This window comes from Mus caroli, chromosome 8, assembly GCF_900094665.2.
Source record: "Mus caroli chromosome 8, CAROLI_EIJ_v1.1, whole genome shotgun sequence".
Classification (NCBI taxonomy): domain Eukaryota; kingdom Metazoa; phylum Chordata; class Mammalia; order Rodentia; family Muridae; genus Mus; species Mus caroli.
The window spans coordinates 98,063,627-98,074,898 of record NC_034577.1 but is presented as its reverse complement, the minus strand read 5'-3'; the positions used below and the strand labels follow the sequence as shown (position 1 = coordinate 98,074,898).

At 46.8% G+C, this 11,272-nt stretch overlaps 1 protein-coding gene across 1 annotated transcript in view; it reads right to left on the bottom strand.

Moving 5' to 3' along the window:
• The window catches only part of Sntb2 (syntrophin beta 2), a 79,688-nt gene extending 70,045 nt beyond the window's left edge, over positions 1-9,643 (bottom strand). Inside the window, exon 1 of the mRNA XM_021170744.1 lies at positions 9,047-9,643. Coding sequence (XP_021026403.1) covers positions 9,047-9,566 — 520 coding nt within the window. The 5' untranslated portion in view covers positions 9,567-9,643. The remainder of the gene's footprint in view (positions 1-9,046) is intronic.
• Between the last annotated feature and the right edge of the window lie 1,629 nt (positions 9,644-11,272).

The following is an 11,272-nucleotide window of genomic DNA, read 5'->3' as shown; positions in this document are numbered from 1 at the left end:
AAAAAAAAAAAAAAGAAAGAAAAAGAAAGAAAGAAAAAGAAAAAAGAAAAAAAGAGAGAAATCTCACAACTAAATTCATTATTCATTACAGTCCCTTGTCACTGCACCCTGTCCTCTTCCTTTCTTTTCCTACTTCAGCAATTCTGGGATCAAAGCACCTGCCCTTAGTTAACAGGGAAGGAACATGCTGCAGAAGTGCTGTCCCCAGTGTCGTGTCTGTGGGACAGTTGGGAAGAGGCTATCTAGGCAAGAGAAGGTCCCTAGTGTGTTCTGCTATGTCCTCTGGTTTGGATTATTTTTACTGCAGCAGCTGTAGTTTCTCCTACCTCTGGGCCTTCCTCTCTCACAGCATCCAGTTCATCCACTGCTGCCAACCTAAATTCTGTTCCCATCATGTCACTTCCTGGCTCAAAAACAAATTGCACCACCCCTTCCATCTCTGCAACCTCTCCCTCACTCTGCTGTTCTTTGCTTTTTGAGAACAAATATGCCACAAATCTTCCCTACTTAATACATTTTCTGAAAGCCCCCCCCTCCCCTTCCATCTTCCTGTGCCATTACTTCCTAGAGTCTTTCTCTAACCTGGCTTTAAAAGCAGAGTTTATATAGAATCCTACTCTGGTTCTATTTCTTTTTCATTTGCATTACTTTCAATGACTTCATCCACAATTAACACCTCTACCCTGATGTCTCATAAATATTCATCACTGTTCTGACATTCTCTTGAGCACAGACTTGTACTTCCAACCAGCTTCTGGCCTTTTCCACCAGGATGTCACAAAGGTAACTCAAATGCAACATGCCCTGAAATGAAGCTCATTCTTGCCTCAAACTAGTTCTTTCCTGGTCCTGTTATAGGGCTTCTCTCCTTTAATGCGTTCTTTGCTATCTATAAGAGGGACCAGAGTCTCAAGCTACTTACCTCTGACTCCCAAAGATTACAGTGAGGGGTGCTCACTCTTCTTTTTGGTTTCACAACTGTCCAGTTTCCCAAGTCAGAAATCCATGACTTATATTCCAGTTCTTTCTCTCCTGTTTTGAATTTTTTTGGATTGTTTGGTGGTGCCTCCACCCCACACCCCCAGGCAGGCAGAGTTTCTCTGTGTAGCCCTGGCTGTCCTGGAACTCACTCTGTAGAGCAGGCTGGCCTCGAACTCAGAGATCTGCCTGCCTCTGCCTCCCAAGTGCTGGGATTAAAAGCATGTGCCACCTTACCTGGTTTACTTTTTTTTTTCAAACAAGGTCTTGCTAAGTGGTCAAGGCTGACCCCTGACCCCAGATTTCCTTTGCAGCGCTAGATGGCCTTGTACTTGTGATTCTCCCTCCTGAGCCTCCCAAGTAGCTGGGACTTCCAGGCTGTGCCACTACCCTGACCAGTATCAAGGCTGCAGTTTTACACTATTCCATCCAGTCTCTATCTTTATGGTACTAGGAAAGCCTCAGAACTTCTGAAAGTAGCTTCTCAACTCTGTTGCCATCCACGGCCCTCCCTTATCTTAAGCATATATGCAGCTTCCCAGTTTCACAGTACATCTCTACTCCGTAACAATTTGAACAGACTCTCAGGAGTGAGTATCTACTAATGCTGTATGTTACAAAGCATATATAACATACAGAAATAAGGCTCAGTGGTAAGAACACTAGCTGTTCTTCCCGAGGACCCAGCTTGGTTCCTAGCACCCATGTGATGGCTCACAAGTATCTGGAATTCCAGTCCCAGGGAATCTAACACCCTCTTCTGGCCTCTTGTGGGCACCAGGCACACACATGGTGTACAGACATACTACATTCAGTCAATCCCCATCACATTAAATAAATAATAAATAAAATACAGAAATCAAGAAAGGATGAGATAAGGAGGAAGAAAACATACCTTCTAGCATCAGCTGCTAAGTGACTTAAAGTGTAATATATATTAGGGTAAAGTTCATTATTGATGATAATGCAGCCACATCTGTATGTCAAATGGTCTCCACGACAATTTCATTTTCCAGACAGAAGAAGAAGAAGAAGAAGAAGAAGAAGAAGAAGAAGAAGAAGAAGGAGGAGGAAGAGGAGGAGGAGGAGGAAGAAGAGGAAGAGGAGGGGGGATATAGGAACAGTAAGCTAGCTAGACAGTTAAAAGAGCACTGGCTGTCCTCGCAGTGGACTTGGGTTCAGTTCCCAGTACCTACATGGTAGCTCACAACCATCTGTAACTTCAATTCCAGAGGATCTGGCTTCCAAGGGCAGTGCGCATACATGGTACACAGGCATACATGCAGGTGAAACAGGAATACACAATATATAAAAATAAAAATCGGAAGCTGGGTGTGGTGGTGCACACCTTCAATCCCAACACTGTGGAGGCAGAGGCAAGCAGATAGGTAAGGTCACCATAACCAGCTCCTGTTCCTTTGATAAATACCCTTTCTCCCTGTGGCATACTACCTTGTGTACTTAGTGTGTCATGTCATCATTTTAAGATTGAGAGAACTAGCCGGGCAGCAGTGATGACGTATGCCTTTAATCCCAGCACTTGGGAGACAGAGGCAGGCGGATTTTTGAGTTTGAGGCCAGCCTGGTCTACAGAGTGAGTTCCAGGACAGCCAGGGCTACACAGAGAAACCCTGTCTCAAAAAAACCAAACCAGCCGGGCGTGGTGGTGCACGACTTTAATCCCAGCACTTGGGAGGCAGAGGCAGGTGGATTTCTGAGTTCGAGGCCAGCCTGGTCTAAAGAGTGAGTTCCAGGACAGCCAGGGCTACACAAAGAAACCCTGTCTTGAAAAAAAAAAAAAAAAAAAAAAAAAAAAACCAAACCAAACCAACAACAAAAAGACGGAGAGAACTAAACTCAAAGTATTCACAATACTCAATTTCTTTTTTTTCTTTTAGTTTTAGAGACTACCTCTAAGCACTATATACACAGCCTTGATGACCTGCCCTCTGCCTACTTTCTCACGTTATATCCTGGCATACACTTCCTATTCCTTCCCGTGTAAATCCAGGCTAGAATTCCACTCAGGAGACTGAAGCAGACGGATCAAGAATTGGAGGCCCGTGCTGGAGAGATGGCTCAGGGGTTAAGAACACTGACTGCTCTTCCAGAGGTCCTGAGTTCAATTCCCAGCAACCACATGGTGGCTCACAACCATCTGTAATGGGATCTGATCCCCTCTTCTGGTGTGTCTGAAGACAGCTACAGTGTACTCACATATATTAAATAAATAAGTCTTAAAAAAAACTGTGCTATACAAAACCTTGTCTCAAAAAATGGCCATGTTGATCATGCATTGTGAAGGAATATTGTGTTTGTACACATGTTCACAACACCAACTTTCTTACTATCACCATTGTCTCCTTTAAACATCTACCTGTTTCCAGGGCAGTCTCACCTCTATGAAAGTATTTACCACAATAGGCTATAATTGTTCCTACTAGCCTAAAGGGTAGGGATGGCTTCCAATTTGGGATTCCCAGCACCTACCGGTTGTTTGCTATGCGTACCTGTTAAATGCTGAATGACAAATCAAAGTCTTGCACAACCCTAATTGATTTCACTTTCTTCCCTTGGGTCTGTACCAGTTAGCTCTCCACTCCAGTCCCTACTACATGTCATGCTCATTTGGCTTTTGTTCAAACTACCCTTTCAATTTGGATTGACTTCCATCTACAGAGAAGTGCCTAGGATCAAATTCTCCTTCCTTCTGGAAGTCACAGTCAACTATTCCATCCCTCAGCTGATTACTCCCTTCAGAGAAATCCCAACAGATTATACATTTTAGCAGTAACTCTCTAGCTAACAGTCTTCTCTTTCCCCAATTTATTTTTATTTTTTCAAGACAGGACCTTGCTTCTGCAGCCTAGGCAGGCCATATAACTTGCATTCCCCTGCCTCAGCTTTCTGATTGCTCACATTAGGCATGTGCCAACACACCTAGCTCTCTCTCCTGCATTACACTCTTTGACGCCAAGAACTATTTTCAGCTTCCCCCCACCCAAGCTTCTCAGTACAACGCACCACAGTAAGACACAGGAGCCCCTATGTAAGTGGACTTACATAGAGAGACGCACTGGAATAGGTTTTGGTCCCTTTGCTTTGTACCACTAAGCTGTTTGGTAACTGCACCATCTCACCTAACCTCAAGGTTTGCTCCTCATTTGATAAAGCAATCTTCACAGCTTTGAAGATTCCCAGGAAAGGCCAGTGAGACAGCTCTGCAGCAAACAGTGCTTGCCACCAACCCTGACAACCCTTCAACCCCTGGCTGACATGGTAGAAGGAGAGAGCAGACTCCCACAAGGCTCCTGAGCACCACATGTGCCATGCTATATGCATACACACTCAAAATACATACATCTTTTCAAAGGGCCATAGACAGCAAAATGGAAAACAAGGTAAAACTCAAGGCCCAGCGGTGGCCTTTAATCCCAGCAAGGAGGCAGAGGCAGAGCAGAGAGGATCTTAGCAAGGAGTTAGAGGTCAGTTTCAGGACAGCTAGGGCTGCACAGAGAAAACCTGTTTCAAAAAATGAAAACAAACACCACCTCATAGATAGGAGCATTATTTTTGTTTACTTGATTAGTTCAATGTGCTGATCAAGCCAAGAACACTGAGCTGGTCTGTTAACATCAGCTCCAAACTACAGGAGGATCTTTTAGCCACCAACTATACCTTATCTTCATGAAGAAAGACACATTTGATGGGAAAGTCTAGTAACCTTCACCCAGACAGTGCTGCATGGTAGAAAAATAGCAGTTGAAGTTATCCATGGAGACCTAAATTATAGCTTGGATATGGTTCCTAGAAAATATTCTTAGAAGTCTCATGACTGTTGTATTAGAATTACTTTCCCATATCAAGGCAATAATTTAGACGGTACATTTAGACGCATGCAGGAGCGTCTGTAAGAAATATCTTGCAAAGTAGAAGCAGATCAGGAGTTCAAGGTTATCCTTAACTACATATCAAATTCAAGGTCAGGCGGGGGTTACCTGAGACCCAGACTTAAAACCCAGAAATGAAAGAGGGTGGTGGTGTCTGACTACAGAAATAGCTTCTCACAGGTAAAACAGAGAAGCTAAGACGTAAGCACAGGAACATAGCTTAACTGTTTGGTTGTTCTTTAAGAGATTAACTACTATATATATATATATACATATATGAAGCTGGGCAAGGCAGCACATGCAGAAGCAGGCAGATCTCTGAGTCCAAGGCCAGACTAGTCTACACAGGAAGTTCGAGGCCAGCCAGGGCAGGTTATATAGTGATCCTGTCTTCAAAAAAGCAAACAAAGACAAAATCACTACAGACAGACCTTTCCTTGGGGGATGGGAAGGATGAAAAAAAAAAAAAAGAACAGGGTGTTTGACCAGAGACTGTAGGCTGTAGGAACAATGCCTTCACCAATCCAAGGTAAAAAAGAAAAAGAGACCTTTAGCTCCATTCCCTAACCTCAAGAAACCAGACACTAAGGCTGCTCCTGACATGTGGGTGGCAAGAACATGCCTGAAATTCCCTGCCCACACCACCAAAAGATTATTATGTTATGTCAAGGCAAGGTTTCAGGGACTCTAACGGAGGGACAATATCACTTACAATTGTCTAAGGATTAACGGCCTCCCACGCCATCCTCTTCCCCCACCACCTATTTTGTAACCTAGGCTGTCACCAAACCTCTGTCAATTCTCTTGGCTCCACCCCTCAGTGCTGGGATAATTGGCTTGTAGCAGCACCCTGAGAGCAGGGTTTCCTCAGGATGCCATAGCTAGCCTTGAAGCAATCCTTCTTGCTGCTTTAGTCTTTTTGAGACAGGGTTTCTTTACCTAGCCCTGGCTGTACTGGAACTCACTGTGTAGATCAGGCTGGCCTCGACTCTGAGATCCTACTGCCTGTCTCCCAAGTGCTGGGCTTCAAGGTTCATCCCACTATACTCTAAACTCTTATCCCTTATAAGTGGCCTACCTCAGCCAAGCATGGTAGCACAGGCCAATAACTGTGGCTCTTTGGAAGTACAGGTAGGACGATCAGGAGTTCAAGATCAGAATCAAAATGAGGAGAACATGGCTGCATGAAACTCTGGCTTAAGGAGGGAAAAAAAGTATCTTGTCTGGAGGAGAAAACAGCTCAACTTTAAATAGTCTGTCTGGCTCACTAAATGACTCTTTTAGGGATTTTGTATTTGAGCAATTATTTTTACTTGGCTTAAAAATGGAACACCACAAACGTACTATACTGACTGACTTTCCCACATCTACACAGACAAAAACTGTTTGTCTTACACAAAATGGGAAAATAAAGCCATAGACCAGGTAAAAAGGCTTCCAGTAAATGTTACTATGCCACCATTTGTAAACCTGTTTCTAAGAGCACCCAAGGCCTATGAGGGAACTAATGAATAGTGGGAAGCATGTACTAGACAGCTGTCATTTCATAGCTATGAGCACTAGCTTCAAGCCACTGGGAAACAAGAACCTCTTGTTTTGCATGTTAATATGGCATAAAGGGCTGAACTGTCTATCCATCACTACTCCATACCACAAAACTGGATGAAATTCAGTATTTTGGCTCTAAGAAGTAATACCCAAATACTTACCTAGACCAGTGTCTAGGTACTCAATAAGAGTAACAACTATTTTTCCAAACCTACGTCAACTGTGTTGTGTTTTTACTTCTTTCACTAACACTAGTTTCTGGGCACTTGACTGGCCCTACCTAAAATTGGGATATAAACAAGACTCATAAATAAGACATTATAAAATTGGGGCATTGCAGTTTCACAATTAGAGCACTTAAAAAAAGAAAGAAAAAATTAACAATCTTTAATTACATGTCCAGGTGACTGGGAGGCCACAAAGTGTCAGCTGCCCTAGAAGTGGAGTTCCAGGTTTTTGTGGGCCACCTGATTTATGCTAGGAACTGAACTGGGGTCCTCTGAAAATGAAGTACAGGGCCTTAACCCACTGAGCCATCTATTTAACCCCTTATTTGTTTGTTTGTTGTTTCTCTGCCCTGGCTGTCCTGGAACTCTGTAAACCTGGCTGGATTCAAATTCAGAGATCCACCTACCTCTACCTCCCGGTGCTGGGATTAAAGGCACCCACTAACACTGCTGCACACCATGTTATTTCTTTATAAACTGATTGCTTCCAAGTATCACAGATTTACAAAAAAGTGAAAAGTAGGGCTGGAGAGGTGGCTCAGCAGGTAATACGCTGCTCTCACAGAGGACTCAGGTTTGATTCCCATTACCCACCTCTGGGCTCACAATCATCTGTAACTCTAGTCCCAGTGGATCTCTCTTGTGGCCTCCAAGGTCACCAGGTATGCATGTGGGGGCACAGCTATAAATGCAGGCAAAACACTCATATGCATTAAAAAAGTTTTAAAATTTTAAGAGAAAACTGAACCGGCTATGGAGGTGCATGCCTGTCAATCCCAGCACTCATGAGGCTGGGTCGGTAAGATGACCACCTTGAGGCCAGACTGGCCGTAATGTGTACATGCTCACACACATACTACACACACGCAAGCTGGGCACTGTGGAACATGCCTTTAATCCTAGCACTTAGCAGGTCACTCTCTGAATTCCAGGCCAACAAACAAACAAAAAACCTAAGTTCTAATTCTGCCCTTAGTCTGATGGTTTTCTCCCCAACTTCAACCCCTCCCTTCAGTACTCCTGCCAGCAATCCCTCCTGACTCATCTCTCACACTTATGTCAACCACTTCCTGGAAAGCTCTCCTGGACTAAGCCCATTTCCATCAAATTCTTTTCTGGATTTGTTTTTAACAGAGTCCTACTGCATAGCCCTAGCTGTCCTGGAACGCATTATGTAGACCAGGCTCTTCTTAAACTCACGGATCTGCCTGTCTCTGCCTCTTGAGTTCAAGGCTGTAAACCACCCCAAAATGCTACCAGCAAATACACCTTAAATTTGTGATCCCTTAGCATCTTGTACCTTGTACCACAGAGTCAAGTAATTGATGTTATTCCTCCCTAGAAGTTGTTTTGCATTTCCTTTCATTTCCCTCCGCAGAGATACAACAGGGACAGCACCTTTCACATTCTCTTTTATACAGCTAGCAGCAATAAATGCTCCTGGAATGACTTGACTCAACAGCGGAAACAGAGCTGGTCTTGCAATTATTTCTAAAGCAAGCAACTGGCATTTCGTTTACAATATTCCATCACCTTCAACATATAGGAGTCTTTGGAGATGAGATTTAATTCTGCCTCAGTTACATCGATACACGTGAAACGCTGCACACAAGATCGCATCTACACTTAAGGTAAAGGCTATTCACACATATCGTGTGATGGTACCCTTCAGGATTCTTATAAAATGCCTACTGGTCTTGCGGCAGCACGCCTGCCAGCGGTAGGAAGCTGGCACCGGGCTCTTGCAAAAGGGGAGAAACTCTAGTTGGCAGTAAAATGCTCAAACACGTGAGCCTCCACTGTTAAACAAGGCTCATTAACCACACAAACTTGCTGTATCAGCTCTCTGCCTTCCACGAAGTGCTGTGATCTTCTCTGGTTATTGTTGAGAGCCAATGATGGGTTAAATTCCCATAAATTAACCAGTGCTTTGGTGGTTTGCCCAAGCAAACTGCTGGCATCGGTGTGGATGGATTTAATAGACCGGCCCGCCCGGGGAGCCCGAGGTGACTAAAGAAAGCGCCCAGCCAACGCTTCCCAGCAGGGAAAAAAAGGAGACTACAGAACTAGAGCCGATCGCCCTCCCAGTAGTTAGTGCTTAGTGTCAGCTTATCGTGCAAGAGGGGTGAGCTTCGCACGCGGCTGCTGCTCCCCCCCCCCACCCCCTAAATCTCAGCTGAGTCTCGCTAAGGGGCGGCAAAGTAACACTTCGGTGGCTGCCCAACTTTCTTCTCGCTGGACGCCTCAGTTTTTCCACACTCTGGAGCCCCACAAGGGGAGGTCTGGTGGCCGAGGCGGAGGGAACCGGCGAGCCCCGCACAGGCGTCAGGGTGGGCAGAAACAAAGTGCGCGCCGGCGAGCCCAGGCCGCCACCCCGCCGCCTCCCGCTCGGCCCCCGCTCACCCTCCAGCAGCACCTCCTTGCCCGCGCGCTTCAGCGCCTGCACGGCCTGGTCGTGGGTGGCCTGGCGCAGGTCGGTGCCGTTCACCGACAGGATGGCGTCGCCCAGCCGCAGCGCCCGGCTCTGGTCGGCCGCCAGCCCCGGGAAGATCTTGGAGATGAGGATCGGCATCCGGTTCTCGCGGCCGCCCTTGATGCTGATGCCCAGGCCGCCCGCCTCTTGCTTCACCACTCGCACTCGGCGCACGGGCGGCGAGGCGCTCGCTTCCCCCGCGGGACCGCGGGGCGGCGCGGGAGGGCTGGGCGGCCCCAGGCCGCGGTTCGGGCTCCCGGGCAGAGACTCGCCGCCGCCGCCGTTCGGAAGACCGTTGAAGGCGGCCGCCGGCGGCTCAGGCTCGACCGCGGCGGCGTCGCCCGTCAGGCTCAGGCTCTCGCCACTGAGTTCGGCCACCACCCGCACCCAGCGCTCCCTTAGAAGCAGCTCCACCAGCCCCGCTTTGGTGGCCCGCGTCCACACCGCCATGGCCGGCCCTGCTCCCGCAGCCGCCGTCGCTGCAGCTCCCCCGATTCCAGTCAGGCAGCCTCGGCGCTTCCCCCTTCCCGCCCGAGGGGGGCGGACCCCTCCCCTCCCCCCGGCGATTCATTATTCATGAGGGCCACGCCCACTTTCCGGAGGGGCGGGGGGAAGGCCGGCGAAGCCGCTTCCGGGAGGCGAGGTTGTCCTGGTTCACCGAAAACTCTTCGGAGGTGGGCAGCACCTCGTGCAGCGAGGCTCCCCGCCGTCCTTCGTTTTGGTTCCCCGTGACCTCCTCGAACTCCTCACCTCTTCTACGAGAGCTGCCCCGGCAGGGAGAGCAAAGTCAGCTTGGAGAGAGGCACTTTGCGATCCTGCAGGGCCGGGTTGCCGCGTTCATTCTTGCATTGATTGGTTCATTGCAAAAAAAAAAAAAAAAAAAAAAGCCCTGAGCGCTCAGAGGTGTGCTGGGGCTCCTTTTAAGGCCCTAGAGACACACTGAATAAAATGCACCACAGCCGAGAGAGCTTGTGGTCTAATGGGAAAGAAAAACAGAGGCAACCAGCTAAGTGTGATTCTCTGTGGTTAAAAAGACTGCAGACCTCCCTAAGAACAGGATAAAACAACATTTGGTTAGTCTTGGTGGGAGCACAAGCAGGGGACACAGCATAAGTGACATGGGATCAAAGGTGTGGATCCAAAATTTGTCACTGCTTTTAAAAATCACCTGTCTGCTGGCCTGTAATTAGAGAGGACCTGTCTTCTTAAGCACTGGGAAGCCACAGTGCCCAGGGTCAAAGACATTTGCAGCATGCTGGTGTTTTACAGTTCCCCACAGACCAACGGGTGTATATAGTTAACGAAGATTGTGCGAGATTAGCCACAAGATTATGAGGCTAAACTCCACAATCTGCCATCTGCACTCCCAGAAAAAGGCTCTGGATCCAAATCCAAAGACCTGAGGACTAGGTAGAAATCTGAAGCTATCAGAAGACCAGAGAGGCCTGAGGGGGCAGAAGGGGCAGTGGGGCCGGAGTGGAAAGCTACTATGTAAAAGCTGGCCCAGTCCATGGAAAACCAGGAGCACTGAAGTGTGGCAGGAGAGCGATGTCCCAGTTTTCATAGAGTGAGTATACCGCGTCTTACTGTTCCCTGGCAGCCCTCACCTGATTGGATGGTCCCACTGTTGAGGACAATCTTCTCTACTCAGATCACCATGGAAAAACTTTCTTCCGGAAACAGACACACCCAGAACGGTTTTACATCTGTCTATCCAGGCGTCTTTTAGCCCAGTCAAGTGAACACAAAAAAATTAACCATCTGTGATGATTCCTTAGGAAGTTGCCAGAACGCCAATGTGAACAAGACATAAGGTTAGTGGAATTAGTGAGTGTGCAAGGCTGCATATAACCAAATCCTGAAGGGTTCCGTCTTGATTTTATAAGTTTGTCAGTCTTAGTCTGGGTTCCATCATTTTTTTTTTAGAGCATATGTAGATGACCAAGAAACCATATAAAGTTTTGTTAGCTAAAGAGTCAGTGATTTTGTTAATTGCAGAGCCAATAACAAGACTATATGTAATGACCATAGCAAAAAAAAAAAAAAAAAAAGGTCTTTTAGATATGTTAAAAAAATAGCTTAGTCAGGATCCCCACTATACCCAAGGCTACACCTGATACCTGATAACCAGACCTCAATGATGTCACTTAAGATAA